The sequence below is a fragment of the Podarcis raffonei genome, chromosome 3, assembly GCF_027172205.1.
Source record: "Podarcis raffonei isolate rPodRaf1 chromosome 3, rPodRaf1.pri, whole genome shotgun sequence".
NCBI lineage: Eukaryota > Metazoa > Chordata > Lepidosauria > Squamata > Lacertidae > Podarcis > Podarcis raffonei.
Window position 1 is genome coordinate 106,602,576 of NC_070604.1, and position 23,948 is coordinate 106,626,523.

A 23,948-nucleotide genomic window follows, 5' to 3' on the forward strand; every position below is an offset into this window, starting at 1 on the left:
GCCAGCCGCCCTGTGCCTTGCCTTCCTTTTTTCTCAAAACAAAGTCAATGGTTTTGGTCCTTTTGGCCTCCCTGCGATCTTAATGTGCATTAACAAAGCCGCCACTGACCATTGGCAATGGATTTTGTGGTGCTTTCTGGGAGGAACCATGTAAGTATGCATCATGCCCAATGGGCTTCCTGTATAAATGTTTACAGATATAAATGCACACATGTACATTCCATATTTTATTTCTGTACGCCTTGTTTGGGCATCCCTTGAATGTAATGCGCTTTACAGATTCTTCAATGAAACAAATTGAGGGGTGCCAATATGCCCATTGCTTGCCCTCTCTCTTTGAGAGTCTTTAAGGAGCTGGCAAAACATTTGTCAAGCATATATGGTTGCAGCCGCCGAGACCATATAACACTGGTCTTGAAAGACCTACACTGGCTCTCAGTATGTTTCTGAGCACAATTCAAAATGTTGGTGCTGACCTTTAAAGCCCTAAACAGCCTCGGTCCAGTATACCTCAAGGAGCGTCTCCACCTCCATCGTTCTGCCTGGACATTGAGGTCCAGCTCCGAGGGCCTTCTGGTAGTTCCTTCACTGCAAGAAGCCAAGTTACAGGGAACCAGGCAGAGGGCCTTTTTGGTAATGGCACCCGCCCTGTGGAACGCCCTCCCACAAGATGTCAAAGAGAAAAACAACTACCAGACTTTTAGAAGACATCTGAAGGCAGTCCTGTTTAGGGAAGCTTTTAATGTTTAATAGGTTATTGTATTTTAGTGTTTTGTTGGAAGCAGCCAGAGTGGCTGGGGAGGTCCAGCCAGATGGGCGGGGTATAAATAATAAATTATTATTATATAAATTATTATGGAAGATGGGCACAATGGGAAGATGGCCACGTAATATGCATGTTGCTGTTCACTGTCAAGACTGCATCCAGATGAGAGTTTCTACCAGTGGCTGCAGCGGCAAAGCCCGTGTCTTGCAAGGTTCCATATTACAACCGCCATTGTCAACTGCACCAGCCCTGACTACGCTACCAATTTGTTGGGCCAGCACAGCACGTGTGCCTTTGAAGGCACCAAATCCACGCACTCGACATTTGCAGAAATCCTCTTCCTGGTTGTGGCTTTTTAAAAACAAGGTGCTCATTCAAAAATGGTTAATTTATGACATGATCCCTCAATCTGCTTCAAGCGCACACAACCAGTATGAAGGTAGAATCCACCTGGCCTTGACCCCTCTCTCAAGTTGATGCCCGCACAGCTCCCGCTGCCTTAGAGACCAGGGCCCTCTTCCAGCTTTGAGAGGGTCGCCCTTTGCTCATTTGGCAGCAACACTTTTGTTTAATATTTGAATTGGGGGGGGGGGAGCTGGGGATCAAGGTGAACCTGCATCATCAAGGAAGAGGCAAGAGTTGGCAAGAATCGGGAAAGAGATGACAAAACCACCGATGTGAAACGAAGTGTGTTGTTTATTTAACAAAAGCAACTGGGCAAAAATGTGTTGTGAAACCCAGCGGCCGCTATTTAAACAGCGGCAATGTTTGCTGCCGGCACAACCCTACCAGTTTCCAATGAGAAAAAGAAGACACGTTGGCTGTAGAGATGTCCTGAGAGGTGGTTGTGGGGAGCGATCAAGGAGGGATAGACCTCGTGCTTTTTGCATCAAAAAGGTCCCAGGTTCGACCCCTGGCAAATCCAGACTTAAAAAATAAAATAAGGCTCACATGGCAGGTGATGGAAGATCTGCTGTGATGGAAGATTAACAAGGGGCTAGATCGGGGTGGGGAAGCTTAAACCCAGGGGTCAGGTCTAGACAGGCCCTTTAATATAGCACTTAGGACACACCCTGTCCCCAGGCCACATAACTCACTGCCTCGCTACTGCACCCTTATTGACTGGTTTTGCCTGATTAGAAGGTGCCCTTGAACTTTGTTAATGCTATTTTGCTTGCCTGGACAGAGGAGTGTGTGTGTGTGTAAAGGCGAATGTACAAAGGTAGTGGACAGAGGAGTGTGTGTGTGTAAAAGTGAATGTACAAAGGTAACCTTTAGCCTTTTTGCTCCGCCCCCACTCTTGCCTCTGGCTCCGCCCACCACAGGTTGCCCAGAAGGGAGTACTGCAAAACGTTGCACGGCCAAGCAGTTCCACGTGGTGTGATGCAGCCTCCTATGAAATCAAACCTTGAGCACAAGTGCAATGGCTTCTCTATTATATGAACCGCTTGAGAGGGCAGGGTATACATAACAACCCTTCGATCTTGGTATTGATTTTTGGTTGCAAAGCCAAGAATTGAATAATAAGTGAAATCTAAAGTATATTCAGCCACCAACAGGATTTCTGATTCACCTCCCTTAAATCAGAGATCAGGTTCTAGGGCTCATGTATTTGAGATAACGGCACCTGCGGCTTTTTCTTCTTTTCTTCTTCTTCTTTCTTCTGCAGCGTTTGCCTCCCAGGATGGGTCATAAGGAAAGGGTTAAAATAGGTGTGATGTGATTGGCCAGTGAGAATGTAAGGGGGGAGTAAAAGTTAGAGTGGGAGGTTTTGAAAGTCAGTTGAGGTTTGGGGGTTGAAGAAGGAAGCGGGAGGTTTAGGTGTGGGTTGGTGGAGTTGTATTGTGAGAGAGTGAGAGGACTTGTTAAGTGGAGTCAGATAGATAGTTGGGAATAATCAGTTTGAAGTTGTTAGGAACTAAGAACGAAACTGACAAGAGAAGCTTGTTCCTGCATTTAAAAAAAAACTTGATTATTTGTTTATGTTAACAACTGACTGGACTCTGTGTGTCCCCGTGAGATACGGGGTGGTGGCAGCAGAAGAAGCAATTGCAGTGGCGGCACAGGGTCAATAGACCGTCAAACGTCCGGGGGCCCTGTGTGTGATCGCCACACTTACCCCTGTAACCTTTGCTGGGGGGGAAAGAAAGACAGGCTGCTGTCAATGGAGTATAGCTTAAAATCATTATAATAGCATTATTTTCACCTAAAGGCAATTTTCACACATATATTATTTTACAAAATCAGCGTTAGCCACATGTCATTAACGTAACTGTCATGAACACCAAATAATAGTGTTAACAATTCCACGTGGGTAATGCTGACTTTTTGAAAATAAATATGAAAACCATCCTTATAAACTATGAAAGTTGTTCAGTTATGATGACTGTTTCCTCAAATCTACCATGGTTTAATACATTGGGATGTTTACTGGCTTTGCAATTTAATTGGATTTGACAAGATTTGTGCCATGTTCTGCCTACAGTCTCAGCGTAATGCTGGTGGTCAACAAAAGAGGTTTAAAGACTGTCTCAAGGCAAATCTAAAAAAATGTAGTATAAACACCAACGATTGGGAAACACTGGCCTGCGAGCGCTCCAGTTGGAGAACAGCCTTTACCAAAGGTGTCATGGGCTTTGAAGACACTCAAACTCAGGACGCAAGGGAGAAACGTGCTAAGAGGAAGGCACGCTTGGCAAATCCACACCATGATCAACTCCCGCCTGGAAACCAATGTCCCCACTGTGGAAGGACATGTGGATCCAGAATTGGCCTCCACAGTCACTTACGGACTCATTGTTAAAACCGTGTTTATGGAAGACAATCTTACTTGGCCAATAGTGGTTGCCAAAGAAGAAGAACAGTCTCAGCTTGGCGGGGTGCACGTTCCTGCTTCTGTTGCACCTGATATGGTGACTTTGTCTGGAATTGTACAAAGATTTTTATTTTTAAAACATTTTTTCAGCTATTCGTTGGGAAATCTTGATTAAAAAATTTAAAGTTCTCACCAAAGGGGCATTCAGAAACAAGGTGGTCATCAAATAATCTGAGCATTGCATAAAAAGCTTCCAGAAGCTATATATATCTGCATCTATATATAAATATAATAACAGATCAAAGCAGATTTGAGCAATTCAGAAGGCGTTTCCACCGCACAAAGCCTCCTGTTTCAAACTGATCCCACATTTGTTTTCACATAAAGTATAATCTGCGACAAACAGCTCTCGCAAGCAAAAGACGTGCCTGTGAGTCAAGCAGCAAAAAGTCTCACAACCATATTAAAAAAATATATATACTTAGTATGAAGTCATTTTACATGACACTACCTGACTAGCTGGAAATGCCCACTGAATGACACAGCTGCAAATCTGGCATCAAGAGATGTAGAATATTACGTAGCTCTTCTGGGAGTGTGTTGTTGTTTTTATTTAACTGAACAAAAAGACCAGGAAGAGAAACTGCTGCAGGGAGAGCCAAACTAGGCGACATTATGAGATTCCAAGTTACTCTGTGGATGTTAATCATGAAGGCATAGGTTTCTGTTGCTGGGCACAGAATGTTTGTATTTTGCTTAACATGTCACACAAGTCTTGACTTTTGGTGCACTGGGAGAGCAGTCTGTTTCTTGCTCCACATTCCTGCCTCTCTGGTCAAGACAGCATCTGCTCTCGCTCTTCTCTATCTGGTTTCATACCAACCCTCACTCACAGGCTATTTGTCCATTGGACACTGGGATGGGGGAGTGTTTTCCAGCCCCAAAGCCCCATCGCCTTCTGGGCAAGCTTGGCCGGCTTGCTCCTGCAAGCGATCTCATTCAGGCACACAAGTGGTTACAGCAGCCCGTTACTGTACAGAAATCTTTCGCTTGGTGTGCGAGTGAGAAGCCATCAGCTGCTTTTTAGACGCAACCTCATCTATATCTGCTTTTGCAGATATAGATGAAAACATTAGAACGACCCCAACAAAGAGCTCCTAAAACTGTGACAAGCCAAGATACGGGAATTTACATGAATGGAGACATTTGCCTTTCAACAGTTGAACACCAGAAGACACATTTTTAGAGCTATGATTCCCTTGATTGATAAAATAGGGGGAGGGGGTTCAACCACCAAGAGACTCTGAACAGCCACCATATTCTTATACTAATTTATACACAAAGCATGATGTATTCCTAACATTGTGCAGGAGGGAGAGTACTTTACCTTTCCCCCCAATGGTTTGAGAAAATGGTGCTTTGGTCATTCCCTCGTGTTTTCGTGTGTTTGAATGCCATATGCTGGCTTACTAGCAGTACATGTGACAAGGATCCAGGGGTCTTGGTGGACTACAAGCTTAACATGAGTCAACAGTGTGATGCAGCAGCAAAAAAAAGCTAATGCTGTTCTAGGATGCATCAACAGAAGTATAGTGTCCATATCAACGGAAGTAAAAGGTAAAGGGACACAGGTGGCGCTGTGGTCTAAACCACTGAGCCTCCTGGGCTTGCCAATCAGAAGGTCGGCAGTTTGAATCCACTCGACAGTGGTGAGCTCCCGTTGCACTGTCCCAGCTTCTGCCAACCTAGCAGTTTGAAAGCACGCCAGTGCAACTAGATAAGTAGGTACCATTGCAGTGGGAAGGTAAACAGTGTTTCCGTGCACTCTGATTTCTGTTAGTGTTCTGTTGTGCCAAAAGCGGTTTAGTCATGCTGACCACATGACCACAGGACAAATGCCAGCTCCTTCGGCCTGAAAGTGAGATGAGTGCTGCACCCCTTAGTCGCCTTTGACTGGATTTAACCATCCAGGGGTCCTTTACTTTTACGTTTTTACCATGGATGCTTTAGCTGAGATTCCTGCATTGCAAGGGGTGGGACTAGATGACCCTTGGTCCCTTCCAACTCTATGATTAAAGAGGTTGAAAATGACCCTAAGAACAGTCAGCTAGATCTTGGCGATGGCCCATCTGATGATTTGTAACAGTGTCCTGTTCTCTGAGTGGCCAACCAAATGCCTGCAGAAAACCCACTAGGAGGAGCAGAGCAAAAGAGCATTCTCCCCTCTATGGTTTCCACTAATTGGTATGATAATCCATCTGGTTATGATAAGCGCTGTTATTTAACCTTCAGAAGCTGTGCCTGAGTTTGCTTCTCTGCCCCCTCTTCCCTCCCCATCTCTTCTCCCTTACGTGTCATGTCTTATCAATTGTAAGCCTGCCAGCAGGGACTCTCTTATCTTAAATGCATCTGCCACAGCTGCAACTAAACATGTCTCTCCTGTATCGGTCTTTACAGCCACGGAAGACACTGTGACTTGGTTTTACCCCTGATGGCACACTCCTCCACTGTCTCTTGGAACAAGACAGACGCCAGCCGAAGTAAAATGCAGCAAAGGTTTCAAACACATTTGGTCGCTTGTATTGATCATCTGTTCGAGCTTCTCAAGAGGATAGTTTTAACATCTTGCCAAAAGAGAAAAGGAGGGCTAACTGGGCCTCCTTGGAGAAGATAATCTACAGCCTGGGAACCAAGGTCCTACCCTTAGCAACACCAAGGCTACGGTGTAGGGCTCGCATTTCCGATCTCACTAGCACCATCTGTTGCTTATTCCATAAATGGTTTTGCTTCCTTTCCCTCCACTTGCGCTGGCTGCCAGAATGTCAGGGACAGAGGCAGGTGCCGCAATGGGCATACGCAGGTGCTGAACCTTGCATGCGCAGTCAGGCATCTCTTTTTGCAAGCGCCACACCTGCAAGGAGTTTATCACAGGAAGATGTTCACCCCAAATATACACAACACACTCGCTGGAAATAAAGAACACAGGACGAGTTTCTGCCTTGATCTCCAAACGCCTTTGGAGAGCGTGACAAAAGACTAATTACAGACAGATGAGATAATTCATGGGGTTAACCTCTCTAGCTACCTTGGTATTGAAGAGGTTGACTAATAATAATAATAATAATAATAATAATAATAATAATAATAATAATAATTTTATTTATACCCCACCCTCCCCGGCCAGAGCTGGGCTCAGGCCGCTAACACCAGTAAAATTACAATAAAAATATAATTGGGGGGGGGGGAAACAATTTAAAATACAGGTTAAAATGCAATTTAAAATGCAGCTGCATTTTTAAAGTAGCCCATGGATCAAAACCATAAGGGGAGGGAAAACATAAGGGTCAGACTGAGTCCAAACTAAAGGCCAGGTGGAACAGCTGTGTCTTGCAGGCCCTGTGGAAAGATGTTAAGTCCCGCAGGGCCCTAGTCTCTTGTGACGGAGCGTTCCACCAAGTCGGGACCAGTACTGAAAAGGCCCTGGCCCTAGTTCAGAAAGTTGGCTGATTTTAACAATGAATTCCTCTATCCCTCCTTTCGAAAGGGCACATGGATTTGTTTTACGTTCATATGATTAGAAAGTTATTTGCTGGATTGCCGTGTTATGTTTTGAAGTGATTATTTGTCACCATAATGATGTGTTGGTTTCCTTTTTCTCATTCTGTTTAGAGTCACTTAGAGCATTGCTTATATCAAAAAGCAGCACACAAATTTAAATAAAGAAATAATAAACATTAGAGGGCTTAAAATAAACAAACCCAGACTGCTCCCTCCTGCCTCTGATCCATAGCTGCTGGGTGGCATGGGACTCACATTATGTCAGAAATGTGACTGCGATTATAAAAACTCGCAGTTTCTAAAACATATAGGAAATAGATGAGAAAAAAGAATAGTTAATTGGGATATGCAGAGAAAAAGAAAGAGAACAAATTTATGGAACCGCAGAGAGGGAGGGAAGTCGAAGATTTGAGATATAAGAATTGTTTCTTTTATTTTGCTGAAATGTTTATTTGTTATAATTAAAAACCATAAATAGAACTTTAAAAAAGAAAAGATATGTGACTGCAAAATTCAGCACCTTGTATGTCCAAAAGCTGTAATCATACACTTTTGCAATAAAGGTAAAGGGACCCCTGACTATTAGGTCCAGTCGTGACCGACTCTGGGGTTGCGGCACTCATCTTGCTTTATTGGCTGAGGGAGCTGGCATACAGCTTCTGGATCATGTGGCCAGCATGACTAAGCCGCTTCTGGCGAACCAGAGCAGTGCATGAAAACACCGTTTACCTTCCCGCCAGAGTGGTACCTATTTATCTACTTGCACTTTGAGGTGCTTTCGAACTGCTAGGTTGGCAGGAGCAGGGGCCGAGCAACGGGAGCTCACCCCTTTGTGGGGATTCGAACCACCGACCTTCTGATCAGCAAGTCCTAGGCTCTGTGGTTTAACGCTCCAGGTATATGGAGAAAAGACATATAGGACAGGAAAGGCTGTTTGCTTAAGTGTGATGAAAAGCACCAATAAGAGGAAGTGCAGAAGAGGAAGCACACGGTGAATTGCAGGAAAGCTCTCCTAAGTATTCAACACAGAAAATGACCTTTAACTGAACGTCCAACTTTTAGGACTGGCAGGTATTTGCTGGGGACTGTGCCTATCCCTTTAAAAAGCTCTGACAAAAATGAGAATGGACTGAGTTGCCCTTTAAAAAGCTCTGAGACTGCCAGCTGCTGGTCTACTTACCCAGCCAAGGAATGTAAGAAACTGCTTTATACGGAGTCAGACCACTGGTCCCCCTCACAGAGTGCCCATCTACACCAGGGGAAGCCAACCTTTTAGGCTTGGGGGCACATTTGGATTTTTGAGCAAGCGCTGCAGGCACACATGCACCTGTCGGTTCCTTCTTCACTGGATCAGTCTGGTTCCCCAGAATAGATCGCTTTCCCAGAACCTGGTTCCAGCAGAATTCACTTGAGCCTTGAAAAGCTCACAGAGCTGAATAGGAAAGTGGAATCAAGAATCACTCTTCCAACTTCCTCCTTCTGCTCTATGTATTTTCCAAGGGAGAAAAAAAGGTTCTTATGACTGTATTGCAACCTTTTCCTCAAAAGATTCACAAAGGTAAATATCATTCATATAGCAGTGCGGGGAAAGAAAGCCAGTGGAAGGGCCGGATGGAGCACAAATTACTCAAAAACTCTTTTATTTTCACTCTTTGCAGGACTTCAGGAAACAGGAAGAATGGTCATCGCAGCAACAGAAAGCACATGTTTCTAAGGGAGGGGAGGCAAGAGAAACACACCATCAACCTGCAAGTTCTCTCCTGACTGGAGCAACTGCAGGAAATGATCCATTAAGGTGAGGAGTGATTCAAAAACAAAACAAAACAACAAAAAGATATCGCAACAGAAGCACAGTGCCCTTACTCGAATAGTACCTTCGCCCTTATTTCCCTCCAAGGAAACGCAGTGATCTGCATGATGAAAAAAAGGACTTTCCAAAAAATCGACTTAGGGAATGTACCAAGTTGAGAGCCTGCTACGCTGGCTATAGAGAGGTTATCATGGCTTCAGTCAAATGGGCTGGAGAGGCGAGCTGCCTTGCAACCCAACTTGGATCTCTTACAACTTTCTCCTTACCTTCCACCCGCCCCCCAGTTGCGTTTAGCAGATCAAAGCTCGTGGAGGTGGGGGTCAATTGATGAAAGCAGCGGGCTCAGTTTTTGAACACCAGCCACGCAGACTTAGGGAGCCAGTCCTTCAGGCCCTCCTTCTGCCTGGCTTGCTCCTCTAAGCAGGCAAGGGGCTAGCTGGGTTCGGCCCACCCTGCACCTGCGATGAGACACCATAACACTGGGTGGCTAAAGTTCGAAAGGCCACGATCCTTGCCCGTCAGGAACAGCCTGGCACTTCCCCCTCGAGGAAGCTGAGAAATCTCCATCTTGTAACTCGGGTGGGCGAAAGCAATTCTCAGTGGCCTGAATACAAGCTTGCAAGTCCACGCGAGGAAAAGCATGGGTGGCTGGCACCTAGCCTACAGTTCGTCCGGCCTGTGTGAGAGCGGAGCCTCCTTCCCAGCATCCTTTGCTTCATCCTGCTCCTCTGATTGGTCAGGGACCTCTTGGACACTCGGTTTCTCACCCTCCCCTTCTTGCCCTGCTTTGTCCTTGCCGCTCTTTTTGCTTTTCGAAGCCTTCTTGCCTTTGCCCTCCTTCTTCTTAGACTTCTTCGGTCTTGAACTTGCCCCGTCCCCTTTCTTGCCAGCCCACTTCTCTGTCAGGCAGCCTGGAGAGAGGAGAGGGGTGGAAAAAGGAGACTATGGGATTTTGCAATGTCTCCACTCCTCCCTGAGCACACAATTCCAGTTGCCACCTAATTTACTTTGATGAATTTTCCATTCAGTTTAGGTTACTAGTTAGTACATCTGGTGGTATCATCCAGTTGTTTTTGTTGGACTCTGGGTCCCATCAGCCCCAGCCAGCATGGTGGTGGATGATGGGAATTGGAGTCTAACAGCATCTGGAGGGCAGCACATTGACTATGACTGGGTGAATAGAAAACCTGGGCCGAAATCATTGCTTTCAGTCACTCACCTCACAAGCTAGCCTTGGGTCAGTCACAACCCCTCGGCTCTCAACATGCTGTTGTGAGGGTAAAAAAATACAAGGGAAGGAAAGCAATAAGCTGCTCCAAGCTCTGCGGACTACAGGCAAGTTAGAAATGTGATAAATAAATGTCAGGATTACAGTGCCCATCATTCCTGACCGCTGGCCATGATGGCTGGGGTTGATGGGAGTTGAAGCCCAACAACACCTGGGGCGGATATTCCCCATTCCTGACTGAAAACCATCTGGATGGTTCTGTGGTAGCCATTTTGCACAGGGGCTCCGATCGTGGCCCCCATGCACATTGGCGGAGCAGATGTAAGCCCAGTCTGCCCAACCCCCAACCCCCGTTCCACCCTCTTCCACATCCAAAAGGACCTGCACAGCGGCCACACGTTAATTGAATGCGCCTATAATGGCCGCCGCCCGTACACATATCCCTGGACCCCAATAACAGGGCCTGCCGCTTCCCAGGAAACATAACTCACTGGTGTCTTTTCCTTTCAAGACGTGGTTTGCACAGAGAAACTGGGAAATGTCTTCTTCCTGATGGTTCCGGTACCAGTCTTCGATCACATCTTCAAATTCCTCCACCATTACCTCACACTAAGAGAGAGAAAGATAGAAATCCTCCTTCAAACATCTACTTGTGGTGTTTTCAACCACACCGGTAGGTCTGCACACATTGCCACAGCTTCATTGCCACTGCAAATGAACCCTAGCTTGGCTGTGACAAAGCCGCATTACATTTAGATCTCACCTGGCCTCAGAGTCCTGCAATGCAGGGGGATCGGATCCCTTCCAACTATTTTTGGTCTTTGTGGAAGCCGCCCAGAGTAGCTGGGGAAACCCAGCCAGATGGGCGGGGTACAAATAATAAATCATTATTATAATTATTATTACAACTCTATAAATTCAAAGTGGCATGAAAAGGATCCCCCGGCAGTCTCTCATCTAACCACGGATCACCAGACCTGCCTTGCTTCAGCTAGGTCAGGCATCCCCAAACTTGGCCCTCCAGATGTTTTGGGACTACAACTCCCATCATCCCTGACCACTGGTCCTGTTAGCTAGGGATGAAGGGAGTTGTAGTCTCAAAACATCTGGAGAGCCAAGTTTGGGGGTGCCTGAGCTAGGTTATGCACTAGTTTTCCACCCCCACCAATATCCATGAAAATGTACCTTTGGAATACACCCTAAAAATGTGATTGACAGGCCAGTGGTTTCAGCATTAGATGCAGAATTCTCGCTTTCAGTTCTCCCGTTCGAAAGCAGAATCCTCCAGGACAGCCTTCACCCATCTGGGGCTCCCCGGATGCCTTGGGCCGATGGGAATTGTAGTCCAAAACATCCAGAGAGGCCCAGATTGGTGAAGGTGCTCTAGGAGATCAACCATGAGCTCCAGTTACTTGGAACTGCTGTGCCGCCATCAGTCATGTGGCTTTCACAAAGTGTGAAGCCAAGGGCTGTACCTGCTTCTTTAGATCGGCCACTTCCGCAGAGGTTTCATTCCACAGCTCATAAGGGATGTCCATCACCACCTTCACTCCTTTGTGTACCAAGTTATGCAGTGTTTCAAAGGTTTCAGACATACCCTAAAGGAAGTGAGAGAGTTCAGTGGTGTATCCTGGAAGAGCCAAGACAGGCAAAGAAAACAAAAAGCAGAAAAGTAGCTCTTAAAAATCTGGAAACAAGATGAAATCCCGAGACGTTGCAAACCTTTGCAAATCTGTTGCTTCCCGTTCTCTCTTTGTGCAGGTTGTATTCCAAAAGCCTCTTGCAGATGTTTTCTGTCACTTCAATAAGGCGAATGTCCCTGCAGGCAAAGAAAGTGTATTAGTGAGTGGCAAGATCTCTGTATGAGTGTCCAATGACACAAGTATAAAATAGCAGCTGGTAGAATGTACCTCAGCACTTTATCAACTCACAATTTACTGCTTGAGATCAATTTCCATGTGTTATGGGACTTTGCTAGTAAGAGCTTATGAATCTGGAATGCAGCTTTCCAGCAAAACCATTAAAATGTCCCTTTCCACAGTCTCAGTCAATAGACAGTGTATATGCATACACCCCTGGGACTTCACCTCATGTAATCTGTGAGTTACCTGTCCTACCTTTTTCAAAACACAATATAACATTGAGGACTAGAACATAGCTGTCAACCTTCCCTTTATTTAATGGAAAATTCCCTTATTCCAGCGCTGTTTCCCACTGCTATCCCGGATTGTTAGATATCCCGTAGACTGTCCCTGGGACAGGTGAGGCTGCTGATCCCTTATTTTGAGGCTGCTGATCCCTTATTTTCAAATCTGAAAGCTGACAGCTATGGACTAGAAACACAAAACACAATACGAACTAGGCACATATAAGAACAGGACCTAAAGCATCTAATTATGTATGTTAGTTCCACCAAATTTCGATGGGACTTAGGGTGTCCAATCTTTACTGAAAGGTCACTTTTTTTGCCTGCATGTTGGGGGAGTCCTATAAATTGCATACTGCACAACCAAAGAGCTCAATTAATCCTGCAGAAGGAATACGAAACCTTCCTTCCTTGCAGGAACGGATGGCAAGTGACTTATGGGTGTGACTTTTTTTGCATTTTATATCCTGACAGACAAAAGTAAGATTCAGGAGAGTTAACACCCTCTCTGAATTACTTACTGACCAAGATATTGCAATAATGTACAAGGTGGAGAACAGCTGCCTCCAAGGGTCCATCAACAGCCTCATTCACTTACGATTTTGTGTACTTGATTTTGGATCCCTTGCCATCCAAAAAGCCGTACTTCGTGTCAATCACCTCCTTGGTCTTGCCAGTTTCATCGAAGGAGGATTTCAGTTCCAAAGCCACGTACTTGCACACTAAAGACAGAAAAGAACCAGTTAGTAACCACTCACATATTTTAATTGGTGATCAAAAGCTGGTAGGTAAGCAGATAACAGAGTTTACAGGGCAGGCCATATTGAAATAAAACAATGGTGTATATTTGCAGAGCAGGGACGCGGGTGGCGCTGTGGGTTAAACCACAAAGCCTAGGACTTGCCGATCAGAAGGTCAGTGGTTCGAATCCCTGTGATGGGGTGAGCTCCTGTTGCTCGGTCCCAGCTCCTGCCAACCTAGCAGTTTGAAAGCACGTCAAAGTGCAAGTAGATAAATAGGTACTGCTCTGGCGGGAAGGTAAACAGTGTTTCCGTGCGCTGCTCTGGTTCGCCAGAAGCGGCTTAGTCATGCTGGCCACATGTCCTGGAAGCTGTATGGCAGCTCCCTCGGCCAATAAAGCGAGATGAGCGCTGCAACCCCAGAGTCGGCCACGACTGGACCTAATGGTCAGGGGTCCCTTTACCTTTATATTTGGAGAAAATAAAGCAGGGATAGGGAACCTGTTGGGATTATAAATCCCATCATTTTTGGCCACTGGCTGTGCTGGCTGGGGCTGAAAGCAGCCTTCCAGATGTTGTTGGATTCATCAGCCCCAGCCAGCCTAACCATCAGGGATGATCCCCAATAACAGTGCAGCAGGTTGAAGGCAGCTCTAACCCTCTACCTAAATACCACACCGGCTTTCACTTCAGTGAACCTCTTCTGCAACTTCCGGCTCATAGTTCTCTCTGTTCCTCTTTAACTTGTTAAGTTCCATTTTTAGTGACAAGGCGCTTCTCAGATCCCCTTTTCACTCTTGACAGCCTTACCTTATATAAGTGCCCCTGCATAAGCTAGTCCACCTGTACGCCTGTCATTGTTTCGTGCTGGAAGTCCTTCGCCAAGGGAGGAGAACCTGTGGTCCCCCAGAAGCTGTCAGACTCCAACTCCCAACAGCCACAGCCAGTATCAAGAAAGATCTGGGATGATGGTAGTTGTCACCCAGTAAAATACTGAGTGTCGCCGATTCCCCATCATTTTACCTATAACCTTATATAGTGATGTCTACGGCTGGGCAATATGTGGTTTTCAACATAGGAAGCTGCATCAGACCACTGGTCCATCTTGCTCAGTACTGTCTACACTGACAAGCAGCACCACTCCAAGATTTCAGGCAGGGAGTCTCTCCCAGACCTACCTGGAGATGCCAGCAGGGACTGAACCAACCTTGGAGCTTCTGCTTGCAAGCCAGACGCTCTGCCATTGAGCTACAGCCTTTCCCCATAGGAAGCTTCAGCCCCCTGTTTTTGACTACCCCTTTTACAGTGGTACCTCGGGTTACATACGCTTCAGGTTACATACGCTTCAGGTTACAGACTCTGCTAACCCAGAAATAGTGCTTCAGGTTAAGAACTTTGCTTCAGGATGAGAACAGAAATTGTGCTCTGGCAGTGCAGCGGCAGCAGGAGGCCCCATTAGCTAAAGTGGTGCTTCAGGTTAAGAACAGTTTCAGGTTAAGAACGGACCTCCGGAACGATTTAAGTACTTAACCCGAGGTACCACTGTATTTTATTTTGGGCATTTGTGGCCCCACCCTTCATCCAAAAAGGCTCCCACCTGCAGGCTTTTCATCTTCATCATCAACATCATCATCATCATTCTATGTCCTTTTAAATGTGTTTGTGGGAGGGGTGGGAGTTATTGGTTTGTTTTGCTTCTGTTCTTGCTATTATTATTGTTATTATTATTATTATTCTGTGAACCACCCCGAGATCTTTGGATGAAGGGCGGTATGCAAACGTAATAAATGAATATTAATAACAATAATTCACACGACACGAAAGGAAAGAGGAGCAGGGAGGGATGAGGAAAATCAAAACACAGGCACTGATTTCTCCCCTCCCCCCACAGCTCTGCAATAACGGTTTTTTTGGTGGGCTTCCTTTTCTCACCTTCGCATTTGCTGGGCAGCTTGACCCACTCGCTGTCCTCGGCAATGGCCCCGCCGCGCCCAGGCGCCGGGCCTACCAGCAGGGCGAGCCAGAGCGCGACGGCGGGACCCCATGGAGCCATGGAGGGAGGAGGAGACCCCCGCGAGAGGCCGCCACGCCGCTACAGCCCTCCAGAGCGCGGCACCGCGCTTCCGGGAACCTCCCCCCTTTCCCTTTCCCTCAGCGTAGCTATAACAACCGGAGCCCTTGGCCAATGGCGGCCGGGAACGTGTCACGCCGAGGCCAACGGGCCGGCGCGAGGCTCCCGTTCTTTTGAGATGTCAGCCAATCAGGAGCGGGGAGGGGTGGGGCGCTCTCCCGCTTCTCCAATGGAGCAGCTTCGCTTGCCCCGCAGGTCAGCCAATGGGAGTGTCGCCAACGCTGTCCTGTGATTGGTGTTCGCCTCCGTTCGTCTCGGCCCTGGAATGCTCAGTCCATTCATTTTTGTAAAAAAGGCTTTCACGAATATTGGGCGCAGGTAACGCGCCAGGGGTGGGGAGTAGGGAGAATGCTTCTCCCAGCCTTTCAGATTTTCCATTTATCCAGTTCCAGAGCGGCGGTTCTTTTACTTTGCGTTCTCAGGCTGCGATCCTGTGTAGTCATTTACATGGGGATAAGGTGACTCCAACTCAGTGGGATAAGGTAAAAGGTAAAGGACCCCTGGACGGTTAAGTCCAGTCAAAGGCGACTCTGGGGTTGTTGTGCTCATCTCTGACTAAACCGCTACTGGCGTGACATATATAGGGTCTTTGCTGATACTTTTTACTTAATGACATTCTATGCTGCCCATCAACTTAAGTGTTCTAGACGGTTTGCGAACTTATTAAAACAATAACCTAAACTTACTGAGATGGTTAGGATATACGCAGCTACTCGTTGTTTTTTACTCTCTCCCATCCCAAAGCCTGCAGCAGTTGCTTAAAAGGCAGGCTGGCTTCGGTCAGTTCCCAGCTTTGGCTTTTCAACCGCAGATGGGAGGACTGAGGTGGAGAGGGGCTTGCTACATAGCGAGTTCGTATTTTGGCAGCATGCGTAATCGCCAACACTCTGCTGGCTGTTGCTGCTACCTACCTGCTCCATACATTCTTGTTGCAAGCATCCAGGCAGAGGGCTTTCTCGGTAGTGGCGCCTGCTCTGTGGAATGCCCTCCCACCAGATGTCAAGGAAAGAAACAGCTATCTGACTTTTAGAAAACATCTGAAGGCAACCCTGTATCGGGTGTGGTATAAATATTACAATTATTATTATTAAAAAATTAAGTAATTTATTTTTGAAAACAGATTTATAGCACCTGTAAAATACAAAAAGGAAGAAGGTTTTTGTGATTGTTGTTACAATCCACAATTGCTGCATAAATCCTCATAAAAATGCTAGACATGCTTTGGCTGTTTAATTGTATTCATATGTCTGTTAAGTAACAGTCCCAAGAATGTAGGAAAGAACCAACCCCTATCCCATGCCTCCCTTGCAGGCACCTTCCTTGCACCTGCCAAGATTCAGAACTGGAGCCCTGCTTGCTAAAGATGGTGTGATGTCTATCTGTGCCGTTCATCCTGTGACAGCTGTTGTTTCACATAGGCAGGGTACCACTGTGACATGATGTTGCAGATGCTGAGCAATGACGATGCATTTGTGATCCTGCACTTAATGACTTCTTATGCAATTAATATTTTGCTACTTTGGAAGGGCTGAAAACCCAGAACCTCACTCCCTACTGCAGTGAAAGGAGTGGAGAACCTCAAGCTCAGGGGGCTGAATATGGTTGCCCAACTCTCAGGCCCCCCAGGCCACACCCCTCACTGCCCCTGGAAAATGCCCTTGAAACGTGATAAATACCTCTTTGCTTGTCTGGCTGGAAAGCAGCGAGTAACTGGCTGCACCCACCTTCACCACACATGAACTGTTATGCAGCACCTGGAAGGAACATGGCCATCGGATTGAAAAACACCATCCACTTCTTAAGTGAAGCCATGCCCCTCCAGATGTTATTAGACTCCAACTCCCATCAGCGCCAGGTCCCCCAGCCAATGGTCGGGAATGATGGGAGTTATAGCCCAGCCACATCTGGAGGGGGACACAGGTTTCTGACCCCCTGCCTTAGGCATTCTCTCATATAGATGACAACAAGCTGTATATTTGAGGACAATGCAAGCAAGACTATATGTACAATTATGAACAAAGAAATATCACACGGCAATATTCAAGAGAGAAACATTCTTCTCAGGGCATCACATACTGCGCTTACAACACAAGAATATCGAAAGGGTGTCAAGCCTTGTTATTCATGTACTGCTACAGCCTGTGTGCCTGGCTTAGTTGTCTGATTAGTGTTCAGCATCAAAGAACCCAAATCAAAGGTCACAGCAGAGGCAGATGAAAGGAAGCCAAAAGCCTGTTTTTCAGCCTGTGTTCAAACCAGGCTAGTCTCTCTCTCTTTTGTTCAAGTGAATGCTTCCATCTCCAGGACACATATTCTGCTTCCATATGGAGTTCCTTCTTTTCAGCCAGATATGTGAAAGTTGCCTTTCCCCCTAGTCCATTGCTCTGTGCTTTTCATAGCAACAATTTCTGTGACGGAAGCAGTTCTGACTCTGTGTGGATGAACTGCAGAAAAGTTGGAAGGCTTCAGGTGCAACGGTATATCTTCCCTGAAATGAGAGGGAAGATTACACCAGGTTGGGAGCTGAACTTTACTATCATCATCATTATCATCATCAATCATCATCATCATCATCTTAACACCATACCCTTCCTTCAAAGAGTTCAGTGGTGTTTCTGCTGCCACCGTTCTACCCATGGCTGAGCTATGGTTTGGCTTAGCATTACATCCAAACCTATGCTTGTGTTTCCCCCAGACAAACCATCAGCAGTAAACCAGGAACAAACATTGTGGTTTGTCTGAAGTGAGGCAAACCATGAGCCTGGCTTTGGATGTGATGCTAAACCAAACCATGGCGTAGCTCTGGGTAGCGTGGCAGCAGCAGAATGAGAGAGGTACACTGCTACCACAATCCGTGATCCAGGAAACTGCACATTTGCTTGCTCGTTCAAGTCCATGGTTTGGCTTAGCTTTATATCTGGACTAGGTCTATACATTGGATGTTGTGGTCAATATTACCTCTTGTAAACAATGCAGCAGGTCATCAACACGTCAAACAGGAGCAACTTGAACAACAACATTCTGATAGCCAGAAGAAGTAAGATCTGTGAGCGGCTATGCAGATCTTCAATGAACAATGACTCTTCTTGGGCTGCCACAACAAAAAGAAGAAAGAATAAGGCAGAGTAATATCCACAGAATAACTATATCCCCAGCCACTTTTGTGCTCTACCCTGCCCCACCCAATACTCTGGATCAGGGGTCAGCAACCTTTTTCAGCTGTGGGCCGATCCACTGTCCCTCAGACCATGTGGTGGGCCAGACTATATTTTGAAGGGAAAAAATGAAAGCGAATTCCTATGCCCCACATATAACCCAGAGATGCATTTTAAATAAAAGCACACATTCTACTCATGTAAAAACACACAGATTCCCTGACTGTCCGTGGGCCGGAATGAGAAGGCAATTGGGCAGCATCTGGTTGCCTACCCCTGCTCTGGATACAGGCCTATGTTACCTATGTTATCTCTTAATTGCTGCCAAGCCCAGTAGGTGATCAAACTATCAGGAGAGACAGCAGTAATCTGATTGATAAGGTAAAGGTAAAGGGACCCCTGACCATTAGGTCCAGTCGTGACCAACTCTGGGGTTGCAGCGCTCATCTCGCTTTATTGGCTGAGGGAGCCGGCGTACAGCTTCCGGCTCATGTGGCCAGCATGACTAAGCCGCTTCTGGCGAACCAGAGCAGCGCACAGAAACGTCGTTTGCCTTCCCGCCGGAGCGGTACCTATTTATCTACTTCCACCGGTGTGCTTTCAAACTGCTAGGTTGGCAGGAGCAGGGACCGAGCAACGGGAGCTCACTCTGTCGCAGGGATTCGAACCGCCAACCTTCTGATCGGCAAGTCCTAGGCTCTGTGGCACCTGCATCCCGATTGATAAGGTAGTTGCAGACACTTTAGAGTTTACACTTTTCATTATCAACTCTTAACAAGAGGATAGCAGATTTTGTAATTCTAACTCTCTATTTTTCCTACTTCTACAAGCACTCAAAGGGTGACCAGCCCTTATATTAGCTCTGTCTTAGGTTTTGTTGTTCATCTTTGGGTGCAAGGTCCTGCCAAGTCTTTTATCCCCAATTTCTCATTCAGTTAGCAAAAATTGATTCCCAGGCGCACTTGCTTCCCAGGCGCATCATGTCCACAGAATGGAAGATGGCAGGATCCCCAAGGATGTGCTCTATTGGGAGATGGCTTCAGGCACCAGGCCTGTTGGCAGAGCAGATCTGCACTACAAAGAAGTGATATGAAAGCTGGCAACACCAATCCCACCATGTGAGACTCCCTTGCAGACAACTACAGTTCCTGGAGACACACAGGTTGTGCGTCCATAGCAGTGACCATAGAAGAAATGACTACTGGGAGAGTGCACAGAGAACAACCAGATCTGCATCTGCGCAACCGAGTGCCTTCATCTGCCCCAGCTGCAACAAAACATGTCTTTTCTGTATCGGTCTCTACAGCCACAGCAGGCGCTGTAACCTTACAACAGGCGCACTCTTCCATTGTCCCCCGAGACAGATGGATGCCAACCAATGCTTCGGGAGTGGGTTGGAGGGCATGGGCAACACTATGCCAAAGACCCCCTGACCTCTGGCACCGACCCTATAGGTGTGGATAGAATTGCAGCTGTGGTCTTCCTCTGTAATCTGCTTCATTCATAATAGTTCAAATTGTGTTCTATGAGGATATTTGAATCTGGAATTTAGTTGTTCGTCATGGCACAAGGGTCCAAACACTAGCCTTGTATACTTACAACAGCTTTGTCTGAATTCCTGCCCCCAAAACACCAGGTTCGGAACTGAGCTCTTAGTATAACTGAGATTGGAAGGAGAATGCATTGTTGTTCTTACCTTCTTGCTTTTCACTCAGGCAGAGATCTCCCATATTTTCTTCTGTAAGACAAAATTATGACTTAGAGAAGACATTGCAAGGGAAAGATTGGTAGCATGCCTGCCTTGGTTGTGTTATATAAGTTTCCAGGTTATTAATTTACTGATTTGAAGCGCCTGAAATTTGTGCATAAATGTCTTTATTGATCGATTGATTGTATTAGGACACATCAGTTTGAAGGAGAGAGTTCATTGGCAAAAAGGCAAGATTTAAGTGTAACAGGATAACAGTAATTTACCATGGATAAATTAGGTTGAGTTCCAATGCATGCTTACCTGGGAGTCAGTCTCATTGAACTCAATGGGGCTTCTAATTAGACATGCATAGGGTTGCACTGTTAATTTATGAAGTCTTAAAAGTACATCTGGGGGATGCGGGTGGCGCTGTGGGTTAAACCACAGAGCCTAGGACTTGCCGATCAGAAGGTCGGCGGTTCAAATCCCCGTGACGGGGTGAGCTCCCGTTGCTCGGTCCCTGCTCCTGCCAACCTATCAGTTTGAAAGCACGTCAAAGTGCAAGTAGATCAATAGGTACCGCTCTGGCGGGAAGGTAAACGCCGTTTCCATGCGCTGCTCTGGTTCGCCAGAAGCGGCTTAGTCCTGCTGGCCACATGACCTGGAAGCTGTACGCCAGCTCCCTCGGCCAATAAAGTGAGATGAGCGCCGCAACCCCAGAGTCGGCCATGACCGGACCTAATGGTCAGGGGTCCCTTTACCTTTACTAAAAGTACATCTACTGTCCATACTCCCATCATGAATACCTGGGAGTTGAAGGGAGGTGGTGCTCCACGTTTTTGAAGTTTCGTTTGGTGCGACGTAGCAAGCGACTGTACTCCATGATCCAAATTCTTTGGTGCTGATGGAGAGTTGAGAGATGCTGCTGAAAGTCCTATCGTCTTCCCTAGAAATCCCATAGGTGAAAGACTCCAGCATGCTCCCATTTCCGTTGGAAAACCGAACTGCCCCCAATGCTTCCTCAGAGAGATCGTTCACCAGACAAATTACCAGGGTCTTCCTTTCGCCGTTTACTATCACATGGAGCGGCGGTGCCAGTGTTGCATTTAAGCTCCAAGATAAGCTACCTGCTGAGAGTTTATTATAAACGTGCATGAGCAAAACTACTTGATCAGAGAGCTATTGGTTTTCATGTACACAAATTATGCAGATAATGTTTTTTTGGCATCTTTTTTGGCGGAGCCTTGCTTGGTTTTTACTTCATTTGAGCTGTCTTCCATAAAAATGGAGATTCTTCCCACCCCATGGTTTCTGTCCAATTCAATGAATGATCAAGGGGTCAGAGCAACTCCCATAGGCAGAAAGGGTCGTCCCGGCAGGTGAACTTGTGGCAATGATTCCCCTGCACCCCACGCTGCAAAACTCTTGCTGCTTACTTGCCAAGGCCCAAAGGTTGTATAAGACACTTCTGAAAAGTTTCCAAGCAAACAGCTCTGCCAGGCAGCTCTGCCTCTGGTTTGCATGTTTGGTTTTATAACATTTTATAACATTTGCATGTTTGGTTTTATAACATTCCCTCCTGCTGAGACAAACTCTGCTTCCTGCCCACCCCCACCCCCATGTCTGGTTTTGCAGGCTAAAGGATGCAAAATTAAGGTACTACATATTCTATTGTAATGATTAGCAAGGTGGTGCAGCAATAAAACTGCTACTGCATTTGCAAAGCTATGCAGGGTCCAGTATGGTTTCAAATTGGATGGGGGACGATGTACATTGCAAGGTACTTCCAATTCTGCAGTCCTATAATTAATTCTGAGTGCACAATTTTGGTCAAATATAATTTCTTTTGTTTCTGTTTGGACTCTAAACTTTAGTGCAGACTTTAGGCCCCTGTGGGACAATTTTAAAATTCCAGATCCCAAGTTCTTTTATTTCATTCTGCTTATTTAAAAACTCAAATACAGTAACTCATCGGGCAAATTGACTCCCTCCCCTCTCCTGAATGATACTGTCACACTGACCCCCAACAAGCAAGCAAATACAGTACCGTAAGCTATGGTATTTTACTCACAGGTCAGAAGCTGGAGTGCTGCACTGGTCAGGAGGTGCTGGAACGTAAGGTGAAGAGCTGGAGACATCTTGTGAGAATGAGCAGCTACACAATCAGAGAGTGCGCTAGACTAGCAGGCAATGTGCTCAACCGACCTCTCTTCCTCTCTGACCTCAGTACTCCTTTCCCGCAGCTAACGGTTGCACAGCTGCTCTCTGGTAAACAACGGAGGTGTTTTGGTGTGATTTTTTAAGCACACTTTTTGATTATTTTAGCTGTGTGACTGGCTTATGTGAGTACCACCAGAACTTGACATAACAATTGCAGCGTCCTGTGGTACTCCGAAAGCTTGCACATTTATTTGAGAGACATACCTCCTGCTAGAGAAAGCACTGAATAGGGCAGCAGGTCCAGAATGCACCTGAAAATCTCAGAGCCAAGGAATGCACAAAATGGGAAGTCTCTAGCCAGGGTCTCTCAGATTATTTTTTTGATTTTTTTAAAGTGTTAATGGGGATGGGGACAGAGTTTGGATCAAGGCTGAGGGATGGTTTCAACTATATTTTACATCTGTTGTTTTCCTGATTAAATCATCCTACTATTTGCCTGCATTGCAGATGATGCATGTATCATATTGGTATCCCATAGAACAATCCATGATTATGTGAAATAGGGAGAAATTGAAAAAATAATTATGCAATAAGAGAAATTTGTACAGAGTAGTCCAGGTTATGCGGGTGGCGCTGTGGGTAAAAGCCTCAGCGCCTAGGGCTTGCCGATCGAAAGGTCGGCGGTTCGAATCCCCACGGCGGGGTGCGCTCCCGCTGCTCAGTCCCAGCGCCTGCCAACCTAGCAGTTCGAAAGCACCCCCGGGTGCAAGTAGATAAATAGGGACCGCTTACTGGCGGGAAGGTAAACGGCGTTTCCATGTGCTGCGTTGGCTCGCCAGATGCAGCTTTGTCACGCTGGCCACGTGACCCGGAAGTGTCTCCGGACAGCGCTGGCCCCCGGCCTCTTGAGTGAGATGGGCGCACAACCCCAGAGTCTGTCAAGACTGGCCCGTACGGGCAGGGGTACCTTTACCTTTACCTAGTCCAGGTTACATGAGTCATGCAAGCTGCAGAATTCAGCTTTTCGTGCTGCAGGATTTTAATATTTTTAGTATGCAGTACAGCCCAATCCTAACCATGTCTTTTCAGAAGTAGCCCCATTGCATGCAATAGGACTGTGCGGTGCAATGGTTGGAGTATCATACTGGGTACAAATCCCCACTGGGCCTTGAAGCTCACTGGGTGACCTTGGGCGAGACACTGTCTATCTCTGCCTAACCTATCACACGGGGTGGTTGTGGAGATTAAATGAGGCAGGAGAGAACCATGTATGCCACTTTGAGCTCCTTGGAGAAAAAGGTGGGGGTATAAATGCAATAAATGAAATGAAATAAAGATGGTTCTCAGACCAGACTTTCTGGAGAGACTTTTCAGGGGAGGAGCTGTACACAGTGAGTTGCTCCAGAGACCAGAGGGTGCAAAATTTATCGGTGTGAGCTGCTTTCCTTCCACACCACTCTCCGTTTGGGTCAACCCATTGGGTTGTAGTTCCCAGTGCTATCAGACCCTCCAAGTGCCCCTATTTTCCAGGGACAGCCCCGGATTTACAGAAGCCACTCCAGTTTCTGATTTTATACTGAAACGTTATAGGAGTCAGCAAACTTTTTCAGCAGGGGGCCAGTCCACTGTCCCTCAGACCTAGTGCAGGGCCGGACTATATATATTTTGGGGGGGATTTATGAATTCCTATGCCCCACAACCCAGAGATGCATTTTAAATAAAAGCACACATTTTACTCATGTAAAAATA

The 23,948-nt window shown here is 46.5% G+C and overlaps 2 protein-coding genes and 2 long non-coding RNA genes across 5 annotated transcripts in view; 1 reads left to right on the forward strand and 3 right to left on the reverse strand.

Annotated features, from left to right (window-relative positions):
- The window catches only part of LOC128411268 (uncharacterized), a 54,846-nt gene that overhangs the window by 15,020 nt on the left and 15,878 nt on the right, over positions 1 to 23,948 (forward strand). The gene's annotated exons all lie outside the window — the stretch shown is intronic.
- Positions 3,296 to 4,658, reverse strand: LOC128411267 (uncharacterized). The gene is made up of 2 exons (XR_008329738.1): positions 3,775 to 4,658; positions 3,296 to 3,688 (listed from the first exon to the last, which is right to left on the reverse strand). It is a non-coding gene; the product is annotated as an uncharacterized LOC128411267 (long non-coding RNA).
- Positions 8,763 to 15,228, reverse strand: CNPY3 (canopy FGF signaling regulator 3). Its single transcript, XM_053383448.1, has 6 exons — positions 14,996 to 15,228; positions 12,922 to 13,045; positions 11,900 to 11,996; positions 11,653 to 11,775; positions 10,669 to 10,786; positions 8,763 to 9,860 (listed from the first exon to the last, which is right to left on the reverse strand). The coding sequence occupies exons 1-6, from the start codon at positions 15,114 to 15,116 to the stop codon at positions 9,610 to 9,612; spliced, it is 834 nt and encodes a 277-aa protein (XP_053239423.1). The 5' UTR covers positions 15,117 to 15,228; the 3' UTR covers positions 8,763 to 9,609.
- Positions 17,321 to 22,804, reverse strand: PTCRA (pre T cell antigen receptor alpha). Of its 2 annotated transcripts, none has more exons than XM_053383450.1 (5): positions 22,111 to 22,804; positions 20,846 to 21,166; positions 20,046 to 20,087; positions 18,153 to 18,285; positions 17,321 to 17,682 (listed from the first exon to the last, which is right to left on the reverse strand). In XM_053383450.1, the coding sequence occupies exons 1-5, from the start codon at positions 22,175 to 22,177 to the stop codon at positions 17,535 to 17,537; spliced, it is 711 nt and encodes a 236-aa protein (XP_053239425.1). In that variant the 5' UTR covers positions 22,178 to 22,804; the 3' UTR covers positions 17,321 to 17,534. The 2 variants fall into 2 exon arrangements, with proteins under 2 accessions (XP_053239425.1, XP_053239424.1); XM_053383449.1 differs by having other exon boundaries at positions 20,846 to 21,169.